Source organism: Dermacentor variabilis, chromosome 11, assembly GCF_050947875.1.
Source record: "Dermacentor variabilis isolate Ectoservices chromosome 11, ASM5094787v1, whole genome shotgun sequence".
Classification (NCBI taxonomy): domain Eukaryota; kingdom Metazoa; phylum Arthropoda; class Arachnida; order Ixodida; family Ixodidae; genus Dermacentor; species Dermacentor variabilis.
In genome coordinates this window covers 30,098,323-30,126,264 of record NC_134578.1, presented here as the reverse complement: position 1 = coordinate 30,126,264, position 27,942 = coordinate 30,098,323, and the positions used below count along the sequence as shown (strand labels likewise).

Genomic DNA, 27,942 nt, shown 5'->3' with positions numbered 1-27,942 from the left:
CAGGAATCGTGCATAATATACCATGCGGGGATTCCACCATGTATATATTGCCGAAACAGGGAAGTTCTCCAGACCTAAGTTTTGCATGCGCAAAAACAGAATTAGAAGATCGGCTGGCACAATGCCACTGTTGTCGCCAATGAAAAGAACATGCGATCGGGGTGGCTGCTCGAATCGCTAATCATTCAGTCGACGCCAGCTACGATGAAGCGGACAGCAGTAATTATACCTGCCATTTACGCACGCTTTGTAAGTCACGTGCTGGCTACAAAAGTGACGACAATTTTCTTCCCAACTCAGTGAGAAAGGAACCCGTACACGGTTTCGAAACGTCGTATATCTCATCAGACTTTGTTAGTGACCCGTGATTCGTTTCAAGTTTATAATTCGTTGAAATGGGGGTTATCTCAACTGCAATATGTGGCGAAACATAGTCGTTCCTGACCTATTCAGAAGTGTTAGAAATATACCGAACCGAAATGCGCAAACATTTCTATGCCTGCACAACAAAAAATTTGTCCGTACGTCATGTAAAACGAATGCAATGGCTCAACCTCATCGGCTCACGGGGCTGCGCGTGAACTTGCCCACCGCGCTACCCTCGACCAATCGACCAGAGAACAGGGACACGCCCTCCACCTACAACAAGATTACTTAACACTACTACCTCAGCCGTAGAACCTACTTTGTTCCTCATCCGCGCCTAAATAGAGCTCAAGCATTAACGCTCCGTCTACTATAAACGAATACCTATCCGAATCCGTCGCTCTTACATAAAATCTATCCGGATACTTACACCAATGCTACCTGCCACGATTGTGGAGATACAGCCACGTTAGACCATATGCTCTGGCGGTGTGCCCGGTCATGCTCTATCATCGCTAACAGCTCGGCCAGATGGGAGGCGGTTCTCCGCAGCCCTCTTCTGGCTGACCAACTCTGGGCTGTTCAGCAGGCCCACGATGCAGCCGAGAGGCTCGGCCTTCCGGTTCCCATGTGGGAGCGGCCCGCTTCGTGAAGACTCACGATCTGCAGGACCTTCATTAAAGTTTTACCATACCATACCATGCCACCCCGCTCCCATAACAATAGCTCATACCCCCGTAAGCAATGGCTCCTACTCCCATAAGCAAGCAAAAAGTGACATGGCTGATACCCACGTAAGACAGAGGCTACAAGCGCTCTGCAAATTGCAGAAAATAGTGCGTACATTCATTTAAACCCCCCATAACACACACAGAAGAGCATACATTTCAATAAAGAACAAGCTCGAAACAAGCATCCGAACCATCATTAAAGCAGTGCATATACCCCTCAGCAAGTGTAGCGGCGGTTTTTCAGCAGATTCGCTGGACATCCTGGTTGATAAAGACAGATAAACATTGACAATGGGCACATCGTGTTCGAGAAGGTTTATAACGACCTATGAGGTTTGATGAGGTTTTATGCTAGTCGAATCCAGTTTCATAACATTGAGAATGACAACACGCTGCATGGAGATCAGCAGTGCAACAATGCATACTTAGACATCTCCCAGAGGAATTTCTGCGTAATCGTTTTTATTGTATCGTTTACAGATTATGCGAGGATTGTACAATGTTTCCCGTTTCCTTTGTGAACTAAACCTGAAACCTTGTTCGATTTCTTTAAAATTCGGGGAAGGAAGGCTACGGGTAAAACATGAATAAAGTTCAAAGTGTGTCTACTGCTTACGACCTTAGTATTAGCTTACGTATACAAAAATTACGGAGCATATATAGGTGATTAACGAACAAGGCATAAGTTATCCTTAATCCCGCCACCTTGGGGGAACTCTGAATGCAAGCGATATCAAATTCAACGACACTATGTGCAATGTAATGATGAAGTAAAATGTGTTGAAAGAAATTACTGCCTTTTGTAAAAGTTACTTATGAAGTGCTCGAAAGCGCTGTATGCTGGCAATTTTTTTTCGACGAACCAGTCATATAAGGCAACATTTTAAAGTATGTGTTTTTTTTTACATGTAATATAAATTTTCATTCCAAGAGCTCGCAAATGTGCCTGTGATTCTGTGAGGTTTATGCGCTCTTTATGCGCTTCGATTATTTGATGTCTTTGCCTTTTACCAACGTTTGCTGTGGGCCTTATTCTTATATGTCCTAATAGCACGGCACACCAGAATTTACCCAAAAGGACACTAAAAAATGCACTAGCTGGTGATCTAGAATATATGTAAAAGCACGTAGGTAGAAGCTGAAGGCTTGCGATAAATTATTATAATTCTGTCTTGTGATTTACGTTCCCTTTTTTTCATGTCATCTTGAAGCTGAAGCGAGCACAGCGGAGGCTGTTATGGAAAAAGCCGGAGGCCTAGCAGCAAAAGCTGGACGTAGAGGTAATCATGGTGCTGACTGAGAATTGAATATATGTATTTATTTGTTATTACCTATAGATTTCTGGTAGAGCAGGTCACTGAAGGTCAGTAGGCTGTTGCACGTTAGGAGGATCGCCAATTACAATGTCTGAAAAATCATACATTAGATTTGCCATATCCCTGTGAATTCTGGCTCTTTTTTTTGCACAGCGAAGAAGTTACGAAAACAAAATTATTTCCTTCATTTAGTCACGTTTCCTTGTAATATTCACTTTCACAGCTTCCTGGAAAGCTGCATGTGTAGGGAGCTTTAATGTAAAGCTATTACAATCTGTTTCAATTCCCTTACTGCCATTAGCCTTTCACGGTTGGTCAAAAATGTTTGAGGGCGCTATCGTTAGCCGGCATGTCACACGACGTCACGAAAACAGCGAAAATTCCCATCTGATGTGACATGCCCTATTACGTGTATGCATAACTAGGCCGAACCAGAGAATAATAGTTACTTCCCATTCTATGCCCTTTTGAACATTAGACTCTGTTATTCGTCAAAATGTTTCGGGCTGTGCCCGTTTCGCTTACCTATCCCGTGACGTCGCAATACCACAAGAACTTATGCCGTCAAACACACGTGTACGCAATAAAGAATAGTATGCCCATGAAAACAGATTTTTCTTTTCAATTCGTGTTAGACGCTGTCTTGCAAAACAGATGAAATTTTCTCTCAAGGAAGCCATCATAATAATACTCTACAAGGTGTTACACGTGCGCGTGTACGTTATTTGATGTGTGTATCTTATCGCATGACATCTCTATTTATGCCGCAGTATTTTTAGTTCGCTCCGAGTGGTACCGCCTGTGTGTTTCTTTTTGAACGTACAACCAATCGCCTCACGTGAAAGACACCGCAGTTGTTCAGGTGCGGTGTTCAGGTATATATATATATATATGTGAGCTGCGAGTCAGCACTCATTTGTACACTACCCCTGTCCTTCCGTCTCAGTTTAACCATGGATTAGGTTAGGTCGTCGTTAAACGCGGAAAGCTGACAAATTTCCTTGCTCCACTGGTGCTCGTTCTTGTGTCTAGAAAATGCGCTTCGACGTATTGGCAATTATTTTTGTTACCGGCTAATAGACGCCTGCTGTAGTTAACAATGCAGAGAATTGCAGGGGTGCCCCTTTGAGTGGTACTAAAGAAAGCAACGCTGTGTTCAATGCTCTACAAATTTGTGCTGAAATGAGAGTAGGTGAAAAATAAAGCTTCCTTGAACATATGAATGATGTGCATTCGAGCGTTAATTTCAGAACATTATCTTTCTCGCCATAGTTATGACATGCATGTTTTTTGACCAACAGTAAAGCGACTGGCACAAGCATTCTATAACGGTGTGCGTGGGAAGCAGAATCAATCAAATCATCATTCTACGGATGGAGCTTCTGGAGGTAAGTAAAGGCTTTCGTTCAACTCCCACGAATGACGAAATATGCTTAATGTTGAAAGGGCCAGTCAGAATAGACTATACAACACAAGACCCCTGAAAGTAAATTAGGCCGACTCCTACGTTTTTACGTAGAAACCGATAAGACGATAAAATAAGGGGCACACCGGAAGACCAAGACTTCAAGTTTCCAACAATGACCAAACAATTGAATTCTCAATCTGGAGCCAATTTCAGCGGAATGATTTGTCTACATGAGAGCCCTGACAAGGACGCGTCTCGCTGTTGAAAGACCGCTCGAGTGTCAGGCTTCTCTTGTTTGCCAACTGTTCATGCGAAAAGACAAAGGAATATCACGCAGTTGAGCCAGCAATGGTTATGGTTGTGTACCAGACTGAGACGTTAAAACTTTCCGTGCTGCATTCCTGTTTCAACTTCGCGCTGGATACATACGGCCCTTCAATGTGTGCTTATGGCGTAAAAAATATTGCCGAAGTGCCAAGAACCATTGACAAATGAGCCCTCATTTACAGGCGACACAAATGTCGCAATGCTGTGCAACCTTCGGTTTCGTTTTTTTCTAATATAAACTGACTTGCTTGTGAAACGCAGCCTCTCGTATGCTGACATTATAGAGGATATGCTGAAAGTGGTGCTTATGTATGGCATTACCACAACATTGCTTCAGGCTTCTTTTCTTGTTTATCATTACAAAATCGCTCCGCAATGCCAAGAGGCGTTATAGGAGGTTCCACTCAGCAATATTCGTCACAAAAAAGGAATTTGACAAGAGATCTGTCCTACACCTACACGAGTTATTTTTTATCACATGATCATTACGTCTTGAGACGTATGTTCTTTTTTAGAGAACCTTTCTTTGTAAATTTTAGTTTTACCACTATAAAAGTCAGAGTGCGTGAGTGAATGAGTGAAATCGTTGTTGGGCTGTAGTAATTATGTTCTTCGGCTGGGGCGGACTCTTCAGGGGAGTTTTCCTCCTTTTGTTCTCCGCGGAGGCCTTCACCCGCTGCTGCGTCCATCCTCTATCGCAATGATCGGCTGCCCTATGTCCAGGGCCACGCTGGGTTCTGCTTTCTGTCGTGCACGCGACACTAGACCCAGCTGAACTTGCGCAGCAGTTGCTGGACAGCAGTTCCTTGGGTGTGACATGATTTAGTGTGACATGATTGGGACGCACTTGGGTGCGACATGATTAGGACTTGAATTTGTTGGCATGGCCATATTATGTGCTGAAATGTGGGTTTCTCATTGCATCATGGAGATTTGTCGTGGAACCACACCTGTGCCGTAAGAGTACTTGGCCATTTTAGACAGTTACAGAGGCAGCAGGAACCAGTAGGAAAAAAACCAGCAATAAAAAGCCGCTTATTACTATGCTCCCTTCCATTCCCAGGCATATGCGAGGCAGGTTACGGACTGGATTCCAAGAGAATAGAAGTGTAGCAGGGGGCGCCAGAAAGTTATGTGTACGGACGAGATTAAGAAATTTCAGGGACAACCTGGCCACAATTAGCAGACAACCGGGGTAGTTGTAGAAGTATGGGAGGGCCCTTTGCCCTGCAGTAGGCGTAGCAAGGCTGATGATGATGAAGCCAAGACTATATGTGAAAGTGTTGCGCTCTGGCGTAATCTTTATTGCGGGAAACAGACCACACACTTGCGTCGCTTGTCGGTGAATGTATTGTGCTACTATTTTAGTCGGAGTACGCGGTGAGGTATGTCCAGTTCCCCCCCAAAATGCTGTACTCCAAATGTAAGAAACATAATCAAATAAAAGAGGCAATTCCTACCGTGCACTATTCAAATGAGAAGCCTATGTACTTTCGAGATACGTGTGAGCCGGTATTGTATGTCCAAGTTTCATGCCGAGATTGATTGTTTGATTGCGCAGAACGCAGCTGCCCTCAGTGACACTACACTCTAAAAACAAAGACAGTTCCGGGCATTCTCTTCGAGGGAGTATCTGCTTGCCCCATATTTCACTCTCTTTTCGAGAGTAGATCGACCCTCTTTGAGGGAGAGTAGGTCAACTCCTCCTGACAGAGCTTTGTTACTCCACCGCAAGGGATTGCTAGTACTCTTCCGCAGAGTGCTAATACTCTTCCCCCAGGGAGTGCTAGTACTCTGACGGAGAGTGCTAATACTCTCCCCGCAGCGGTAATAGTATTCCCCCAGACCGAGTGCTTCTACTCCTCCAAACCGAGTACTTCTACTCCCCGAAACAGAGTGCTTGTACTCCTTCAGAACAGATACTTATGAAGAATCACAATGCTCTATACATCACGTGGATTCGAATCCGCGTACACTCGCATTTATACAATTCAATGCACAAGTCCTAACGATTACACCACAGCACCACCACGCCCAGTTCTGTTATTTTAGAGGTTATATATACACCAAATGTATTTGAGGAATTGGCGGTGGTGGGTGGAGTTTCTCTGCAGTGTGCAGTGCTGTTGAGTACTGGAATACGTTTGCGTTTGCATCATTTCCATTCCTTGGTACGACTAACGAAGGAAGACAACGTAGACGACAACGTGAGAACTATTCACGGCTTGTCGTCACCGCAGGAAAATAAAAAAAAATGTGCCGTTCAACTCACGATCCAGTGCTTCTCCAGTCCATGCATTATATGTTCTGCGAAAATACGTGGATACAAAGTATCGCGCCAACCATCCACGTATGTGAATTTAATTCGCGCGTATACTGGTGAGCATTTCTGTTTATTTTTTCCGCCAGTTCCATTCGTATATGGTCAACTGCGACGCCAATACCAGGTATTTCGGCGTGCCTCACATTGCCGTGTAGGCGTTTTTTTCAAGTGCATTAGTTTAGTGTTTGGTTCCCTCCGCTCTAAGCTGTTGCCCTGCATTAGCAGCGGATTGTTAGCGTTTTGGAGCGCATACATTCCAGCATTTGGAGACTGCGTATGCCGATAGCCGCGTCACATGCAACGGCACGCATGTTTATATTACTAATGTGTCCACTTGTTACGCGTGCACTGCTCGTGTCCTGTGGCAGTGCTGGTTCTAAAAGCTTCGAAGACTGTCTACACTCACGCGTGTATTCATTATATATGCACAGGATGGACTTGCCGGCTAGTTGGTAGAGCATTTTAGAAGAAGAAACAGCGCAACACAAGGAAGACGGAAAAATATGGACCACACCTCGCTTGGATCGAGATAGGAATAAATACGTGGATTGCAGACAATAATTATCCGCATTTGAATATCCATGTGCTGCAGTGGAACGACAGGGGTTCTCTGTCACGGCTACAACGAATGCCTTGAGTTATTGTAGTGGTGAGACGTGGAACTACCGCTGCTGAGCGAGAAGTGCGTTTGCAGAGTAGGACATATCGCAGGCGATACGCACTGACTATTTATCGTAGGTTAGGCGTGCGAGTAATGGACTCAGAAATAATATAAAGCCAGCTCCATGGGCAATGCTACCTCACTGTAAAACTTGAGTGCGATCTAACCAATGGTTTAGGTGGAACAACCATCCATGCTTGGAGCCCTTACCCTTGAAACACTCACTATAACTATGAACAAAAAGTATACCTATTATTTTAGCGCATACCTAACCTTTATGAGTATACCTGTATGAAGTATACCAAACGTTCGAATGCTCCAACTTTGAAAGCGCCATCCATGGTCTACATTAAGCCGGATAAGTTATTAATCTAGGGTCCCCCTATGGCATAATAAGCACCAACGCCACACTGTCATCACAAGTGCAAATGCAAGAAATAGGGCGAGAACCTCTCTCTAGAATTTACGATAATAATTTGCTTTAGATCCACACCATACAGCCCTTCCCCTTAGGAGGCCCAGAAAACACTATCGACAAAACGCACTAATACCATATTTTGCATGCATTGGCCTGCTCAAGCAATATTTTTTCCCAGTGGAATTCGTTTACTGCAACAGAAGGTCAGACTGCGAGATAAATTTAATTTGATAACACCATAGTTGGTGGTTTTGTTGGGTATCGCTGAGTTGTATTTCTCTGTATTGCCTAACTTCCGTGCAGCTTGGGTCTGCGGTATAAAAAAGGCAAAAAGTAGGCTATTGTTGTTGGATGGGGGGGGAGGGTATTCTGAAACTTACCGACAAAAATTTTATAAGCAGTTTATATGTATCTACAGATTACTCATGCGTCGGCTAATTTTTATTAAATCATGTAATTTGTGTCGCAGCCCCAATTAGGCCAAACAAAGAAAATGGGTTCAGTGTGTTGATAGAATGCAAGCAAGACAGTGCCAGTAGCCATCCACTCCCCTGTAAGAAAAGAAAGAGGATTGTAACTGTCATAAAAAAACTAACTATTTAAACCACGCCAAATGACACTTAGCTTCACAAAAATATGGGGTGTTTCTTGATCGAACAAGTGAATGTCAGGTAGGCAATGGTATGAGGGCAGCCACTGTCTTAGCACACACTTGTGCTGGTTGCTAATGGAGATGTGCGGTCGTCCAGATTATATTTAAGTGATATCACAACAGAAGAACATTGTGATCATGGCTTAGATCCTGGTGCTCCCCTACCTGCCTACCGCCAACTAGTATATCAATAAAGGAACAGCTCTTAATCTTCTTCTATGGTCAAAACGTCATTTACCTGAGTTGTAGGAAGAAGCTATAGAAAACACTTACGGGTTTTCCAGAAAGAAAGCTTCTCAGCTGAATAAAAGATATTCCTGATCTGGGATTCGAACCAGGGACCTATGCGTTTTAGGGACGGTCGCGTTTTGTAGCTTCGTGCTACAATTCAGGTGGATGAAAATTTTGCGTTTCACATACTTTCCTCCACCATGCGGGCTTCCGCAGAACTGATTTGAATATTCAGCGTCCGAGTGCGTCGAGTTGCCGCATAATTCGCCTTCGCTCTACTATCTGCTACCCTCCTGGTTGCTCAGATTGTAGAGTGACTGTCCTCGAAAGGCGCCGGTCTCGAGTTCGAATCCCGGTTCCAGGCGAAGTTTTCTTGAACTGAGAGGCTTTTTTTCTGTATCTTTGTGCTACAGTTCACGTGGATGACAATTCTCCCTTTAATGTCACGTAATGAGTTTCGGTAACGTGCGACGTCACTGGCTTGTGTCCCTGTTCGGAAGACGCTTCAGCACTGTTTGCATTGCGTGTGCTGCACTGACCACACAGGAAACATACGTTCAAGCTTCTCATCGTTTGCACACCAAGTTACTGATCCTTGGCCGGCAGTAGCAAAGCTGGTGGAAACTTCTTGTGACGATTTGCTTAAATGTCATGCGTTCCCAAATTCTTTTTGTGTGGAGTGACGCCAGTCATGCTGTCGAAGAGGATTAGCACACAAGTGCGGCGCCTTAACGTTTATGTCGCTCTAGACCCTTTAAACCTGCATTGAACACAATATGTTAGTTGCAGTATAACTTTTGTGTGCTCTCTTGTTAGACACTGCGTTATTAGATGACATTAGTGGCGTTGCCCCTGCCGGAATCGCCTTCGTTCACCGGATGAACCACACATGGTGAGAAGCTTACGGAGACGCTAAAACTCATTAACGCCGGAAGCATACTCCGCAGTGGACTTCTGCGTAACGAAGCATTACGATGGTTTAGTGGTGCACAGGTTTCGCACCCAATAGGAGAAGAAATAACAGACGGTATAGTAGACAGTAAACCAGCGTGCGTTACAGGTCTGCGCTCTCACGTGATCATTGTGGTTTCTAAGCATACCTCTTACGTCATGGGGCCCCTACTGCTCCTCGAAAGAGATGCGGTGACTGGTCGTCAAATACGAGTATATAACTAAACAATCGTCACGTGCTGTGGAAAATGGGTGTCTTTAACATGTTTCTTCATGTATATAGCTACTTAGGATGCGCTAAAAATAAATCCTCAAGATTGCTGTTTCAGCTCTCCTTTATGTATTATTCGATTATGGTTAACTTTTTTGAAAGCATTGTAGAAGCCGAAAAATATGCAGTCCAGTAGAAACCTGGAAGAAATGAATGCATGCAAGTCATTAGAGTAAATTCAACGAATTGGGACTCGCGTAATCCGTTTTTCGGAAAACCAAGAAGACTGAGATACCAGAAATTACCTGAACCGAGGAAGCTCGTTAAATAATTGAAAAATGATCTTTCACATGGAACAGACGCAAGAGAGGTGCGCCGATAGCTACATGAGTCTAGGCACGTCGCCGGACTTGTCAAACAGAACCACTTTGTGTGTTGATGTCACAGTTGTTGAGTACTATCAGCAAAGTCTCTACGAACAACCAACTGGGAAAGCTTCGTACCACTGAATGTAAAAAATGGAGTTGCATAAGACTACTTTTCTTGGAAGCATGAAAACGTTAGAGAGCCGGAAAAGTCAACCCTTAGGAAGTCAATGCTGTCTAGAAGACGTTTAGACACTGCGGAAAGGATATCTAAGTTTATTTTTGTAACGTCTAGGAGATTAAATATTTAGTGTAATTCTTGAACGATATCCACTCAAACATATTTAAAATAATTCCTTATAAGTGGTTCAGTCGAGTTATCCTGCTGAAACTATTGCACGATAATGGATTGTTTAGTGAAATGTCTCTGTAGGGCTGATGATGAACCGAGGTCTAGAAATGTCGTCACAGAATCAGGCATGGCGTATTTTCTCAGGTATCATATGTATGCTTTCGGTCGCAGAGTTCAATACGGGCTCCTGAATGGCTGTCATGGACTTCAACGGCAGCTTGACATTCTACTGGAGCTCATCAGAGAAGGAGGAGACGGACGACCTGCGTATTCTCCCGTGAAAGCTCAACACATCAATCAATAAAAAAGCCGCAACTTCAACACTTCGAGTGTAGTTGATGACGTCAAACTTCGATGATAATCAAAACCTACCTACGATGCCTTTCAGGTTATTTCAAAAGCTGGCAGCCCAAAGGGATGAATGTTGCATCCAGAAACCTTTACCGCCACTCGCCCTTGTGCTGAGACCAGATACCTGCTCGTCGCGAAACTCACCGACTGGCAACATTATTTGGCCATTAGACGTATTATTGTTTACGGAATAGGGCGTTACCCAAAAATTAGACGCGAGAAACCGCGTTGGTAACGTCATATCGTGACGTAATTTAATCAGGGAATACACATGGGTAATAATGGGGTCATCAGCCCTACACTATTTAGGTGCTGGTGAAAAGCGCTTGCATAGACACCCGCCTCAACAAACAGTATCTTTTTCTCACGCGTGAAGCCCTACGTAATATAAAAATATTCGTGACGTATTGTGGCTAGACACTTCGCCATATATTCATCACACTGGAGAAAATTGGAGAAATGCACAGGGTAAAAAGAAAACAGTTACAAAATTTGAGCGGTAGTTTTGTATATTATTTATTTAGTCTTCATCGGTCGCGCAGATTTGGTGATACCGCAACTAAGTGTGTCGTGATGCAGTGCGAACTAATAAGGAAGCGGAAATGATAATTTGAAGGGAAAATAATTTCCAGAAAATAGCTTTCCGGCCTTCTTGTCGCAGCCGGTGCGAACTAGTAGCAGCCGTTTCCTTCCTGCAAGGACTATATAGGTACAAGTCGAACCAGACACACCACATACGCAGCAAACCAGAAAAAAGGTACGGGCATCAAAGCAAAATGCTTAGATTTTCATAGTGTGCTATATGACCTCTTTGGCGGACGCGTTGTTCAACTGCCTCGGAGGAAGTCCTTGGTTAAAACTAACCTCAAAATAAACATATTATGAAATTAGATAAAATATGTCAAATCCATCTGAGGATCACTATCAAGGGCAAGTGACAGCTTCACGGTAGAGTTCGCGAGATATCCGCTTGGGGAAGTTTAGTGGTTTGCTAATATTTGTTATTGCAGAGAGGCATGTTGTGCTGTTGTGTTACGCTTCCTTCACGATTGGCAGAGTCGCAAACTACATAAAATCCCATGAGAATGCAAACATTAAGGCGAAAGCCTGACGTGGCTCATACACCTGACGGCCTTCAAAAAGAAGGCGTCGTCCGGTTCAATGGTAGAAAAACTCTCATCATCACCAATGGGTCATACTTCCCTAAGCTAGCAAGAAATACAATGGCTCATCCTTCTCGTAATGCAGAGGCTACAAGCACTCATCAAAGTGAAGCGCAGAGTGCATAAATTCATAGGAATCACGCATAGAACTTAAAGAAACGTGATGTCTATTCGAGTGGTAAAATAAAAACCACGTGACCTTCTCAATTGCTCGTACTCCCGTAAGCAAGCAAAAGATGTAACGGCTCATACCACCGTAAGGCTGAGGCTGCAAGTCCTCTGCAAAGTGACGTGGATAGTACATACATTCATTGTAGTCACCCATACAACACACATAAGCGCATAGGTTTCAATTCCCTGCTGAAAGGATGCAACGTAAAGTCGAACAGAAACGTCGTTGGAGCGAGTCATACCCCGCTATACGAGCGCGTGAAGCCGCAGCTAAGCGTTGAAAACGAGCTGAAGAAGGCGAAAAGCGAAAGCAGCAACGCGACGATGCTAGGTGACGCATTGCCATCTGTGCAGCACGCTTTCGCCTTCACGTGTTAGAGGAGTGTGACATGCTGTGTTTCCTTTCTCTCTACAATGTGTTGCTCCTCCGGTGGCAGCATTGCCGGTGCTCCGATTTCCCGCCGTGCCTTGCGGACGCCGTTGAGGGTGCGTGTGCATTTTTTGCAAAGTTTATTGCGGTCTTAGGCTGTTCAGTTTTGATTTTCTTCGTTAGGCCCTGCGGGGATAATTACGCTGTCAAATTTAGCAGCGTCCACTTTCTTCGGTTTTGGAAACTGTTATACGCTCTCCGGATGGTGCCGTTCAAGTCTAACATTGAGACCAATCAAATGGCTCTTTTGTTTCGAAATTTAACTAATCAAATTTCCATTTTTACTTATCGAATTACTACCCATTGGACCCCGAATATCCTCTGGAAATCCCCATTATATCCGAACGTTCAAGTCCTGGTTGGGACCTCTAGTGGGTAACATGAGGACATTAACTTCGGGGTGTCCTATTTAAGAAATCCATTGGACATCCACACAATTGAACTTCTGGGATATAAAAAAACCCCAAAACTTTCATCCTATGGATGTCTGAAGGATGTTTAAACGATATATCCCATACCGGACATATGTGGGACCAACACATACAATCTAAAGCGTACTACTTGATGATATCGCGGAACGTTAAGCCTCTCTCGCGGCTGCCTTCAGCGCACGCTCTTCCGAAAAGACATGTCAGCCAGCAATGTGAAGCGTCTGCACTCAGGACCAAACTTCCAATGCAGACGACAAATGGAGAAGCTGCAATGAACAACGGAAACTGCAGAAGCATATCGGGAGGAAACGTCACGAAGCGGTAGGCAGATCGCCCGAAAAGCTGCGCACAACCACGCATTGCCACCTACTGCAAGGCGTAGCCGAATCAATCGTGCCCTACGCTCCTACACCCTCCGAACATGTCGAGAAAGCCGAATACTGCAACCTCTGCAACAGCTGCAACCATTGCTGTACAACAGAGCAGTGACTGCGTTTACGCAGTCGAATCGCCACTGTCCGTTGCCTGCACGTTTTGCGCTGATTTGCGCGTAGTCAGTCACATGACTTAATGCCGCTGTTTTATTAGATCTATTCGCCCTTTTCTGTAGGGACGGAATGCCTGAAATTTGGTGCTCCCCGTGGTCAATCTGCGTGTTTTCTCTGAACGTGGTGGTCATGCCATGTGCTCATGACTTCCAGTGTGACCGTATGCCGATTCCAGGTTAACGTTTTCGTCGTGCGCTTTGAAGCTCCATTTCTGCGTCGCCTTATCTTACGCTTATCAAAAGGTAAGTACAGTTCATGAAGTCAGTGTTCTTGTATTTACATTCCTGCAATCCTTTTCGACTAAAATGTCGTTGTACCTGCGTGTAATCGAATGACGGGCATTGTACATCCCCATGGTTTGCGGCGACGATAACATCGATCAGTAATTCACCATACGTTAGGCTCCGTTCGGTAGCATCGTGCTGATTTTCTGCAAACTTCCGAGTTTACTCTGTCCTATATTATTTCTACATAGCGCTGAGGTCTGCCAGAAAGTAATTTCTGAATTGGAAACTTGAGAACCGTTAACTCCCATTTAGCCCCCAGGATGGGCCCGCGAGAGTTATCGTTGTGTCTTTCCTGAACCGTAGCTAATAATAACAAATTATTACTACTAATAATAAGAACTATTCTCGACAGGTACTGTCCGGAATAGTTTTTCTTGACCTTCATTTTTTTTGTTTATGTACCCGTGATTGCGAGAGGAACCGTAAAACTGTGTAAGTTTGGAATAGCTGAAATATTGCACACATTTGTATCGCGGTCGGGGCACTTGCTGCACATTATGGGCCGCCGCGCCACTGAATTTTAACACACCCGTCTTTAGGGCTGTTATATTATTCTTGCAAAGCAGTGCCATGCAAGTTTTTTAGAATGACGAAACTTTTGGGCGACTTGCTAGACTGCTGCTTGCTTACACGTAATTGGATGGTGGTGAGAAGTTTACTCCTCAGCTGTATGTGACAAACGAAGCATTTGCGGCGACTTAATTGCTCGTTAGCATTCGGTTATATTTTTTAGTACGTAACAGTGAAACCTTTTCTTAGTTGGATGTTGTTTTCGCGCGCCCGTAGTGATAACCGTGTCGCTTGAACTGCGGTACGTGTGCTGTTGGCGTTTTGTTTGTGTAACGGCGATTGCCAAAGTGATTGTAAAACTGCATACGTTTGGAACAACGTAATTTTTGTTGGAGTTTCTATTGCGATCTGAGAAGTTGCTGTCCGTGATGGCCGGCTGTGCTGGTGAATTTCACCAGGCATGTATTTTAGGCTGGCATTGCTTTCGGTTAACAGTGCCGTGCACCTTGTCGTAATGATGAAAACTTTGGGGGACTTGTTGGACTTCTGCTAATTTACACGAGAACGGATGTATGCTAGTATGTTGCTAAGGTCACCTTCACGTCTCAATTCGGTAACGCTGAAACATGTGCGCTGGTTAGCTCGTTCGCTCGTGGTCGCATTTTTCTTGTTGTGTTATGATAGTTTGTCAGAGTTGACTATTCGCGCGTTCGTAGTTATTAACCTTGTCGCTTAAGCTTCGTTTGCAATTACCGTTTTCTTTGCCTAACGATCGCAATAGCAATCGCAATAGCTGCATAAGGATGCATTACCTGAAATTTCCTTATTTATTTATTTATTTATTTATTTATTTATTTATTTATTTATTTCGATACTCTGAATGTCACTTGGAGCGTTAGAAAGAGGAGGGGGACTCTATACAATAAGTAGAAATCGTGGTTTTGAAGCATGATGGAACAGCTTGTGTCTGTGCTATGAATGAAGGAATAAGTGGGCACGTCTGTACGTGAACTTGGGATGTGGAATACAGATGCAGGCATCCCTATCACGATCGGAGAACTTGTTGCACGTCATGGTTATTTGGCTGGCCGCACTGCTGAACTTACCACACTTCACTTTATGGCTGGTATATTCGTGCCAGACAGTGTCATGCACATTTTTCGAAAAGCTTTTGGGCGAGTTGTTGGGCGGTTTCTTATTTGAATGTGTTCGAATGCATGCTATTATCATGGTAATGAGATGAAGCTTAGGTATCAGCATCCTGTAACGATTGAAATATTTACGCTACATTATTTTAGCTCGTTCGCACGTGGTGCTATTGCTTAGTATTAGTAATGGAGAAGGGAACGTTTGTCGATCTCTGTTGACTGCTAAATTTGTGTCACGCGACCGCCCTCAATCGTTAACCGTGTCTCTTGAGCTTCGTCTGCCGTTTGAGATTTCATTGCGTAACCGCGATTGCGAGAGCTATTCTAAAACGGCGTACCGTTAAAATAACTAAATATTTGTGAGCACGTTTAACGCGATCGCAGCACTTGTTGCACGTTATGGTTGGCCGGCAGCGCTACTGAATTTTTCCACGCCTTTCTCTGAAACAACGCCATACACGTTCGTTTCTTCGAATAACGAAATTGATCGGCTACTTGTGAACTGCTGCTTATTTACACGTTGTCGGGTGCATGAAAGTATGATTGTGAGGTCAAGCTTTTACGTCACAGCTGATTGTTACGATCGAACCGTTTACGCTACTTATTAAACTATTGCTCGTTGTCACACTGTCATATATTTGTTAATGGGAAACGTTTGTCTCTGTTGAATGTTTGTTAATGGGAAATGTTTGTCTCTGTTGACTTCACTAGTTCGCTAGTTAAGCGTGTCGCTTAAGCTTCGTCTGCTGTTTGAGTTTCCTTCGCGTGACTGCGCGATTGCGAGAGAAGTTGTAAAAAAGACGGAGGTTGGTATAACTAAACTTTTGCAAGAACTTGTATCACGATCCGTGCGCTTTCTGCAAGTGATGGTTGGGCGGCCGAACTGCAGAATTCTCACGTTACTTTTAGGCTAGTATATAACTTTTGTCAAAGAGTGCTGTGCACTTACGTTTCTGAAGATAACGAAACGCTTCGGCTATTCTGAAAATGCTGCTTGTTTGCACTACTCGGGTGCTTGCTAGTATGATGGTGAGGTCAAGCTTACGTCTCAGCTGTCTGTAACGATCGAAACGTTTACGTTCACTAGACAATTGCTCCTTCGCAGTTGTCGTATCTTTAGTAATGGAGTCCCGGCCACGGCGCCTGCATTTCGATGAGGGAAAATGCGAAAACTCCCGTGTACTAAGATTGAGGTGAACGTTAAGAAGCCTAAGTGGTACAAATTAATCTGCAGACTCCTATTATGGAGTGTCTCATAATGAGATCGTGTTTTTCGCACGTAAAACCCAACATTAAATTATTCGAGTAATGGACAACTAATGGAGAACCGTGTCACTTAAGTTTTGTCTTCCGTTTGACTTTTCTTTGCATAACCATGATTGCAAGAGCAACCGCAAAAACCACGGAAGGGCCAAATATTTGAAGTATTGTAGGCATTTTGTATTTCATGGGCAGCATCTCTCACACAGGGTGGCTGACCAGCCATGCTGCTTCAGTTTTCTTTCCTCTCGCATCTTCTATCATATGGACCAGCGTATATGCTGACATGTGTGCGCAACGTGCTGAACAAAATTCCGAGACTGTTGCATCCCCATATTCTCATTGTATTCTTAGTGAAGCTGTGAACAGCTGTTTACGCGCAGCTGTCATGTCGAAGGTCTCGCACATTTGGCTCTGAAAATGCATTGTGGCTGGAAGCAACAAGAAGCGATCGCTTGTCGCTGCTGCTTTACTTCATGACGCCAGCGTTCCTGCAGCGAGTTTACCGTCGGGCTTTGCGCACGACACCAAGTTTGTTAATTTAACATCGAAGCGAAGGCTTACTGTAAAGTTTAATTACAGTATGCCTTCGTTATTGTTAAGCTGCTTGATTATCGCTGCCTGGCTATTTGCTGTCGCAATCGCTGCTTCGCTTTTCGGGCAGCATCGCGCCATATTTTACTGTTATCAGCTTGTTTAACAAAGATATGCTGACGTAGGGAGTAGGAGAATTCAATTTTTCGTAGCAGAGAGTTGAAATAATGGCTTATTTTCTTATGACTGTAGCTCAGCAAGTTTTTGTAAAGCCACACGGAAGCGAAGGTGCTGTCAGAACCAGCAGATTGCTCTTAATTGTGAAGGTTGTTAACCTGTACATGGTGGATAGTAATTGTCGTACATATTTATAACACGTTTTTCTAGCATACTTTATAGCCATGTTGGGTTACTGCCGTCAGCCTGGTGTCACTTTGGGTCCACATCACCGTTTTTTGATGATCAGCACAAAAACAAATCTGCTACCTTCCTTAGTACCTCTGATCTTAAAAGTACATTTTCGTGTTTGCGACCACTGGAACTGATCTTGCAGGATGACTAGTAAATTATGTAGCCTGCCCGTGATCTGTTCTCTTCTGCATCTGCTACCATGGATGAAAGGCTGCACCCAGCGAGTGGTAACTTCATTATGGGCCGAAGAACCTGGAAAGTCTGAGTTTTCTCTCTGCGACTGCTGAAGGAAGTCAACAGAAATTCCCCACTAAATTTCTTATTATCTTAGTACATATGAATTGCAATGTAATTGTCTGCGACCGCTGAAGCCAGTCTGCAGCAAGCCTTAGTGAAATCTTTAGTCGCCAAGATACCTGTGTTCTATTTAGAAGTATTTGTATCTGCTGCCATGATAGAACAGCCATGCTCTGCCTCTGGTAACTTCCATCGAGGCTGTCCAATACCCGTGAATTTATAGGATGAACTTGTGTTTGTGTGTGATCGCTGAAGCAAGCCCACGCAAATCATCTGTTAACTTCTGGTACAGGTGAGCTCGTAAAATGCCTTTTTCTGTATATGACTGCTGAAGCGAGCATGCTGCAAGTCATTAGTTAATTGTGCTGTCCCCAAGGTACCTGTGACGGCTTCAGCAATATTTGGCTGCTACTACGGAAAGGTTGCCTTCAGCTTCTGTTTACTGGCCTAGCTGCCTTGGAGCCTTTGAACACTTAGGGTTGATTTGTATCTGGGACAACTTAAGTACAGGAATTTTCTTGTACCTTCTAGTACCTCAGAAATCAGTTTAGTTTTACGCTCAAGCTAGTGTCCTGTACCAGCTTTTGTACCTTTGAACTCTCCAGCAATGTTCATATCTGCAACTGCTTAAGCAATCCTTTAGTAACGCTATTATTGCCCAGTGTATCTATCAAATATTTAGTAACGTTACTATGTGCCACCACTGGAGCTGGAGCACGCTTCCTTCATGAATAAGACACCTCTGAACATTCCAGCATATATTGCATTTATGTGCCTGCGACCGATGGGTTGAGTCAGCCTGCAGCTGGCCTCCTACTAACTTCCTTTGTACCCCCCATTCTTGCAGTGGGCTTGTAAAGTTCTTTTATTGGCCGAGGTACATCTGCAAAGTATTAGCTCAACTGTAGTGGTCTGGTCACTACACAAAAGCGTCAATGTTTTCTCTGGTGACCGTTCACGGAATGTGTTATGAATATAGAGTGCATTTGCTATATAAATGGATGGCCATAAAGCACATGTTCTTCTTTATATGATCACTGAAGTAGTCTCAAGTGAGCTCGTTGATGCCTAATGCAGTTGTGACGTCTTTAGTATAACTCGTGTTAGCATGCGTCACTACTAAATGTGGCCTAATGAAAGGATCTAGCAGCTTAAAGAGGGTAATGTATCCGAACTTTTCAGCCAATTTTGCATTGATGTGTCTGCGACCACGAAAGTAAGCCCACAGCAAGGCTCATGGTAACATCCGTAGTGGCGCCACTGCGAATCGTTATGTTTTCTTGCTACCCCAAGTGCATTTGCAAGCAGTTTAATTTATGCACACTTTCACTAACCATGGTGCATCCTATATTACCACTAATGGCTGAGTTCTTATGATGAAATTATGGAATTTTATTTGTTCGCATTCATGCGCTTTACTGGAAACTGCTGAGTGCATTTGCGAGTTGAACTTGTGATCTTCCTGCGACTGTTTTAATGAAATAAATGCTGTATTTTAATAAGATTGCCAAATGATTCAGCAGCCTGCGGAACTTTGTCTTTAGCTTCGTTCCTTTTAGGAGAAAGTATAACTTGCATGCCTACGTTTTTTATTTAACGCAGTTCTATCAAGTTTTGTGTAATGTATAAGCCTACCATAGCAGGGAATTATGAGCAGATCCTTTAGCTGCACTGCAGCGTTCTTTAGCCTGCTTTGAGATGCGGTGGGCTGTATTCGCGCCCTGTCTTCTGGTATTTAAGCTTTTACCCGACAAAAATACTTGGTCGTCGTATTGAACCGCTGGGATGTATCTTCAAAAGCCATGCAATTCCTTTTCATGCTTGGCCCACAGGCCAACAGTGAACGAGGCCAAGCTTACTTAAGGGTATGTAAAATGGAGCAAGCCTGCTGCCCTGATAGGGCACGTCATCAGTAAATGTCCCTCAAAGGTCCTTTGCACGATAGGCAACACAAGATGTCCCAGAAGCGTCCTACATCCTGAAAAAATGTTCTTAGGACGTACTTGGAAATATGCAATAAGAATTATCCATATATAGACATCTCTCGGGCGTCCCAATATCTCATTATGACGTTCGTGGGACGTTTCTATGAACGTCCATTCGCATCCATGCATGGGAATACGATAATGATCCCTAGGCTCCTTGCATATGTCCGTTGGGTCGTTCGAATCTCCCGCTTCGGATCTCTGTTGGACTTCTGTAGGACGTTGGTGGTCCCATGGGATACCTCGAGTCATACTCAAACGTTTGAAATTGGTGAAATTTATCCAGAGCAAATAATCTATTATTTCAGATTCACTAAATTTATGTAATTTCGTCCGGATTTCTTGAAAAACTCGGTGCATTTCTCATAAGGTATAATACTGGTTCCGTTCATCAGGTGCGTGTCAAATTATTTGGCCATGTATTCTCCTTCAAAGTGATTCATTGTGCAATTAGACCCTTTGTATTCGTGCTGCTCCCTTCAATATTGCATAACCCCCATATTCATGTACAATTGAGCCTAAGTGCAGTGAATTCGACGTCTTAATTTCCGCACAAAAAATGATTCAACGCGCAAGGATAACCGGCAAAATCACCTGCAGTTTACTAGAACGCAGTAAAGACTCGAAAGTGGTTTTGTTGTTACCGTTTTTCCGCCAAGCCAGCTTGCTTGTCTAGCCATCTTCACCATATCACTTTGGTAATCACAGTGTTGACGTCTTAACTTTCATACATAGATAGATTCCTCCTGATAAAATAAGGCTAAGAACTACAAGGGGAGGAGGAGGAGGAAAGAGAAAAGTAGAAGGCAGGGAGGTTAACCAGAATAACTAAGAACTGCAAAACGCTTACCGCTGCCACTGGGGAGGAGATTCCTGCCCCTAGACGATGTGTAGTTGGTAGCCTGAGCGAGCGCGCAGACGCAACTGCGCCGCCACTGAAGCTGTGAAAAAAAAACGCAGATCCAACAAACTTTCTGCAAAAATAAGGTTTAATGAAGTAGTAAATTATATTCCAAGCAAATAAATGTGATGTATACAAGCTCCTTCAGTTTGAACATGTGGAACGCGTAAATATATGCAACGTTTATATTTATGCAACGCACCGGTCGCAATATGAATCTCACGCTCTGTTGATATTTACGAACCGCACAAGTTATGACGTTATTCACCTTAAATGTTTATGTTGATGCACTGCGTGGGTCAGAAAGTTAAGCTCCTATAGTTTTGTTATTTCACTGCCCACTGGTCACAAGCATTGCTGAAACGGAAACACCAAATCAAGCGGATGGACTTTGTGAGATGTCGACGCCGCGATGTCACGAGGAAGACAAGAAAGCTAAGCCTTATGATTTTGGTATCGACGGTGAGATTCAACGAAGGCTTCCTTTTGTCGCAGTAATTAGTTTCAGAGCACAATGAATCATTGATGTGTGTTGAAATTTTTTTTTATTCTTGCGGCGCCAATCAATCGCCTGCAGAGACGTCATCAGCTACTGGAGACGTAGTTCGGAGTCTAACAATTCCCTCGACCGGAAACTGAGGCCGAATCCGCAAAGCTTTTTGTTGGTAAGTGTACTTCGCCACTGGCCACCCGCTCTCAGAAATAATCGGTCGAAAATCGCGATTTGCTTGAATACGCCCTCATGGACGGATTAGCGAACAAACATTGTTGTGAATACGGGCCTCGAAACGAAATTAAATCGCACTTCATGGACGGAAATACTGAGCGAAACCATTAATTTTGTTCTGTTTGACCCCTTAATTTGGAATGCCTCCCTCAGTGAAATAATTTGGGAACTTTCAAAAACTCTAAGTGAGTACAAAACCATCAGGAAGCGTAGATATACGCTGCACCTGCCGTTTTATATGACTACGAAGCTGCCAGCCATTGCTTAAACGAAGGCATGCGCAGCTGCCTGTATTGCAGCATTGTTTTCTCTGCTGACCGCTATCATACCCGGTCTTCCATTAGGTTCATAGCTCCTGCGGAAAGACCGCCGAGCTTTTGTTTAGTTTAGCGACGCGCAAGCTGGACACCATTCTGCAGCACGCAGGCATTGCATCAACTTTCTGTTTCGCTACGTTGGTCATGACAATGAGAACAAGGTACCAAAGGAGCTTGCACGTGACCTGCAAAGTCAGCTTTCGACTATTGTGGAGTCCGTCGGTGCTTGGCTTTGCGACATCACTTTGCAAAACTTGACATGGGTCCTCCGGAATGAAATTTCTTGCTTTATGTACCGAACTATTTCTGCGCATCTGAAAGAAGAAAATCGGAAGAGATGAAGTGGTTGGTTCTCCTGTATGTGTTTTTGATTTTGGTGGTTGTAACGAAAATCAACAATGGTAAGTGTTGAGTTGTCTTACGACTATCACTGCATGTAGCCGCTCTTTCAGTGCGTTGTTGAATTGCTTTGGAGGAAGAGAGCCCGTGGCTTCATAAAACTCAAAAACAAGAATCTGATTCTGGATATCTGGATTGGATCAGGAATGGTTTGAATCTGTCACAAGAAGATAAGGAAAGGCGTAACCGCTCAGAAACTTTCAGTTAGGTAATGCCTCAATGACTGCGAGAACCGGCCCTAAGCTCCCGACTCCTCTAAATGTTTAGATTCGAGCACTTCATAATGAAGGCTTCGTACATTCGAAAAATTTTAGACAGGCACAGTGCCACCTAAAAATAATTAGACATTGCAGACTGCACCGAGAAAAACATTATACGAGAAAGTAGAGTGGCAAGGTAGACGGAACACTCCTTTTTTTCTGCAATTTTTTCCGACTCACCGCAATTTTCGATATGCAACGACAACTAGCTCTACAAACATCCTAAACAATATTAGAGTTCCGGGTAACGTTTAGAGGTTTCACAGGAACTTCAAGGACTTCCAGACGCAGCAGATATCTGCGCGCGAAGCGACGCTCACTGGTAAGCCGGGCATTTAAAACGTATCCGCTTCGTGAAGTCTCCGAGATGTCGCTTTGATTGAGTTTTCTTCTACCCGTGATACGTTTCCGCTGCGAAAAGCGCAATAACTTAGGGAACTCAGACGAATGAGATGCCGTGCTCAATGCAGCTCTAAAATCTCTATGAGGAGCCGTTTAGAGAGCTATGGTAATATCAGTTCGCGAACTACGAAAACAGTAAGCTGGGAAGACACGAAATGTCAAAATTGTGTCTGACGAGTGAAGCCACAATTGTCACCCAATTTGTCTGATACATCGAGTGTAACGCTCGATCTAGCACTGAAAGCGCACTTTTTAAAGTGTTCTCGAGGGCTAGCTAAAAGATATACTAAGGTATCATCTAGAAGAGGCAGTGTCGATTAACGGGAAATGATATTTTGAATATTTCAAGGCCCAAACACGACCCAGCATAGCTTTCTGCGCAGAGAACATTGTTATGTTGTCAGCACTCTTGTCCCAAAGCAGATTTCATTTAAGTCAGCGAAATGTTATTATTCCATTGTCGCCTTCATGACGTCATCGTAGCTACCATCTTCGCCATTGCAGGTCACCATTGTCAAGTTTCCAGCCGTTCCAAGTAATTATTCAGGTCACACTGGAGGCTTCTACGTTTTACAGGAGTACAGAGATGTTCCGAAAATGATGCACTGCTCCTTAAAAGCTTTGTGCACACAAACGTTGTTTATAGGAATTAGTTTAGAAAAATCGAAATGCAGTTTATATTTAAAAAGGCGACGACAAATAACGACGTGCAAGAGTCTGCCTGTCTGAGGTTTCATTACATTGCTTAGGATCAAACAATTTTCGTAAAAGCTTATGATGCCGGGGTATTCTTTTGCATGCATATGCAAAGCCATGTAGTGGATAAGTGCAGTGAGACTTATGGCGGCGACATGCGAAGCCAGTGGTAGTCCGCAATTTCGGTTGTTACTGTGCAATAAGCTGTCACAAAGCAAACCCGAACAGTGCGCTAAGTGTCATGTTTTCATGTCACGGAAGATGTTCAATACAGTATTTACGGCACATCGCGGCTTCGCAAATCAGTGTCTTGGAGCCATAGGGCCCCGCTGATAGCAGAAGAAATTATCTTAGTTATTGCCATTTGAAGCGTGTGCCGTGTTGCTGACAGCCATCTCTCCGAGCCATCGAGTGCAGAGAATTCACGGCGACAGCGATCTAAACTTTGTTCACCTATACAATTGGTACTGGACGTGGAATTAGGATGTATAGAAAACAATACTACATTACGCACTTCACTAGCACTAGGACGAATCTCACTATCGGTAGTTGCTCAGTAGTGGGCTCAAGGAAACACAGGCATCGTTTGACGGTAGCGGTTTTGTTGGCCCAGAGAATCATGACGAAACAAATAATGTGTGTGCTTGGCAATATGTGCTAGCATATACATTATATATATGCATATATTATGCCTAAATGTTTTCTAGAACCCTTTGTGGAACCGGGTAACTTGTCGTGCACGTTCTGCACTGCTTACAGAGGACAGTGATGTCTCAGTTATTAACCCCATTCAGTAGCATATCTTCTCACAAAGAGATAAGCAACATACCACCCCAAAACGCTGTGCAAGCAAGCATTTGCACTGTTTATCGATCGATATAGAGCGTGGCAGCGGCTGCCAGATGTTGTGTGTATTGTGTGCGTGTACACTTTATCTTCTGGGTGGTGCCAACCCATGACAATATGCAGCTGTTGTTCTGTGTCCCACGCTCAAGCACTGTAGGAAAGTGTGACTCGGCCTGTAAAACCATCGGTGTTCATGCAAATGTCAAGTGGTCTCTTTTAAATAAGACCAACGAATGTACTGTTAAAAGATAGCATGTTCTCGAACATTACTCCAGTAGCAGGTATTTTGTTGCACCATGTGCTTCGTTGAAATCTGTAAGTTGTACAAAGAGTAGTCTCCACACGAAGGTTCAGGCTTTTGAATTGGAAGCAGAGAAATGTGTTAGCCTTCGTTAGCTCCCACTAATCTAGAGAAGGGTTAAAAGCAATAAGAAATGAATTCCTACCCGCCGTGGTTGCTCATAGGCTATGGTATTAGCCTGCTGAGCACGAGGTCGCGGGATCGAATCCCGGCCCCGACGGCCGCATTTCGATGGGGGCGAAATGCGAAAACGCCCGTGTACTTAGATTTAGGTGCACGTTAAAGAACCCCGGGTGGTCGAAATTTCTGGAGTCCTGCACTACGGCGTGCCTCATAATGAGAAAGTGATTTTGGCACGTAAAACCCCATAGTTTTTTAAGAAGAATTCCTAAAGTTGATATTCACGAACGTTCATTTTGAGGCTGCGTTCAGGTACCATCATTTCTTACATTTTGTGAAAAAGCACACTGTGCTTTACAGTAGATATTCACATGCGAGGCCTCGAGAGTACGACGTACTTGTCCGGTTACCTTCTCTGACTACCACGAAGGGAAATTAGAAATAAAACTGAGGCGTTGAATATAAGCATTATGTTAAGCTTTAGAAGCTGTGTGTATGAATGTGACGGAGGGAAAATAAGGTCAGATCAAATTCTTGCAGACCGATTACACAAAATTTGCTTCATAAGGATCTTCAGTACCGTTTGATTGCGCTCTGTCTAAATTCTACCAAGAGCTTAACGAATCACTGCTACGATAAAGCTAGGTTTTTATGAGGAAACTTCTGGAACAGTTCAAGTGCTCATTCCTTTAACATTCTAACACGCTACTCACTTAAAGATATTGAGAGGACAGTCCAAAGAGTTCCTAAATTTATTATAGGTTTCAAGGTCATTGCAATGAGAGCGTAACAAATTTCGAAGGCAAAACTACTAAGCAAAATGAGTACTATTAAATGCATATAGCCTAACTGTAGGTGAAGATGAAAAAAATTATGCAGATCCCACGCACTGTGGAAATGTGTGTAAAGAATTCCTGCTTTGCTGTTTATGTAAGTTCATTGAGGATATTTGGCGATGATCCCGACGGCATACGAAACCCATGATGTAGTGTTAAATTTTACTTTGCATGCATCACTTACATTTGTATGCGTAGTACACAGAGTGCACAGTGAGAAGTGTTTGCTCGATGCGTTCTTGTGCGTCATCATCCGCATAGCCTGCGAGAACGTAAGCAATGTCATTCGCTCACACAGCGCATTGCACCGTGGCTGAGTCAGAGAAATCTCTTAGAGCGAAGCTGTATATGGATAGCCGACTCGTTCGTTTCTCCATCGGTCGCCTGTACGCTGATAATTGCTCCGGCACAACCCCATCCGCATGCTCGAAAAAAAGAAGAGAGCTATAGAGGCACGCGATTAGCCAACACCATTAAGATAGCACAAGGCCTGTTTACTCCGCTTCATGACGACATGCTCGGTGGCCCGAAATTTCTATTGAGAAAGCCGACGTGATGAAAGTGGTGATGTGAAAGTCACTGTTGCCTACTCGGGAGCGTCCCCATTATATTCTATGGCAGTCGGGTGAGATAGCATGACCTCATAGATCGGAGTGAAAAGGCCTTGAGTTATCTAAGCGGCGTTGGATTAGCTGCGCCAGTAATGAAGTCGTTGCTCTCCGTCGCATCCGAGCGCGCGCGCAGCAGTTTCTTTCCGCTTCAGAAATGGTTAGGCCACGCATCAAGGGTACTCCTTAGGAGCAGGCAGCTTTCGATGAGCAACGCCGCGAGCAGAACCGGGCACGAGCTTGCCTACGCCGTGCCGATGCTGTAACCCGGGCACAAGAACAGGCTCGTGCAGCCGAGCGCAAGCAACAACTGCGTACCGATTGTAGGGCAGCCTACCAAGTCATCGTTTAAGGAACCGTCGGAGTTAACCCATTCGTAAACACCGGGGCCACACGTTTCAACTTTGCTGGCTGACCATTTGTTGGGAGTGCTTGAGGGCTGATTATTTGGTGTACTGACTCTAACACTAGCGAAACCGTGAGACCTTGCCTGGAACACGGTAATAGCTTTCCTACGGAAGTAGGGCGTACTTTCAATGATTACAATAGCTTTAGGCTCCCCGATGTTTTTAGATAATATAGGATGTGCTGAATCAATGTCATCTCACACCTCACATGTGATATCGACTTATCTGCTATAAGCCCTGCACAGGCAAGAATTGTTCGTGGAAATTAGGTCAACGACAAGTCCTGCGCTGGACATTACCAGGCGGGTAATATGCATGTGCCGCGCAGATTTTCCTTTTTTTTTTTGCTGTTGTCTCGAGCAACATTGCCTTGAAGTATAGGCAGTGTGGATGCTATTAATTTATTTCGGCCTCCCATCTAAGTAGGCCATTGGGTTGCGCATAACTATATTTTGTTATTATTTAATCGGGGTCATACAATTAGCGTTTTATGAGTAATTTTTATTACATAAACTGGCTTCGCCCATATACCATGTCACACGTAATTTTGCCATAACAAGATATCCGAGAACCATGTAGTTGGACCAACCCAAGGTGATATTACTTTCTGTCGCTTCGAGGAAGTGAGACTATTTTTCTCTTTCGCCTAGTAACATATTTAATTATTATAAATTACAAAACTTTCGTGACGGGCACAGGAATATATAAGCATGTGCGTAATTATTTGCTACATATTTAGTAAAACGCATGATTGAATACTTGTCTATTCCCAATTTTTATGCGATAAAAGAGGCGTTTGGTCTGTTTTTCCAGTATAATCGGTGAAAAATTTCTGGCACTTTTTCTATATTTCGTCCCAGAAGGGAACTTGTTGTGAGTGACGAACAACAAGTATAGAATCGGTGTACGTTAGTTACATCCTTTGTAGGAAATAATTATTCAAGTGGTGCATTCTGTTTATGTTTAGGAGAGTCCTAATGCAACAGCAAGCGGCACTAAGTTAGAATTAGGTAAAATGAGGGGGGGGGGGGGTGGAGGCTGTTGCGTGCAATGCGTGGGAAAGCGCTCACGTTCCTCGCTTAATTAGGTTCCCGTGAAATAGTTACTCAGCCCTTGCTTTTTCTTTATATTTAGTTCGGCTTATTTTTTTTCGAGTGTTCTCGGTGAACTAAACATTTGGCAAATGTGAGAGGCATTTGATGAATAATGTATACATGAAGGTCAAAATGCACGTGCTAATTGCGGCATCTGCAATAAATTACCTATGCAGGGGCTTCGGAGCAT

General features: G+C 43.8%; 1 protein-coding gene across 9 annotated transcripts in view; it reads left to right on the top strand.

The window, feature by feature from the left end:
• Positions 1 to 27,942, top strand: part of LOC142564553 (uncharacterized) — a 51,968-nt gene that overhangs the window by 6,147 nt on the left and 17,879 nt on the right. Inside the window, exons 2-4 of one of the 9 annotated variants that reach the window (XM_075675593.1) lie at positions 2,309 to 2,377; positions 3,715 to 3,801; positions 10,484 to 10,620. The exons of 1 other annotated variant lie outside the window; for it this stretch is intronic. In XM_075675593.1, coding sequence (XP_075531708.1) covers positions 2,309 to 2,377; positions 3,715 to 3,801; positions 10,484 to 10,503 — 176 coding nt within the window. In that variant the 3' untranslated portion in view covers positions 10,504 to 10,620. Of the gene's footprint in view, positions 1 to 2,308; positions 2,378 to 3,714; positions 3,802 to 10,483; positions 10,621 to 12,342; positions 12,484 to 13,468; positions 13,649 to 21,954; positions 22,185 to 27,942 lie in introns of those variants that run through there. 7 more of the 9 variants (XM_075675589.1, XM_075675584.1, XM_075675591.1 and 4 more) reach the window with 7 other exon arrangements.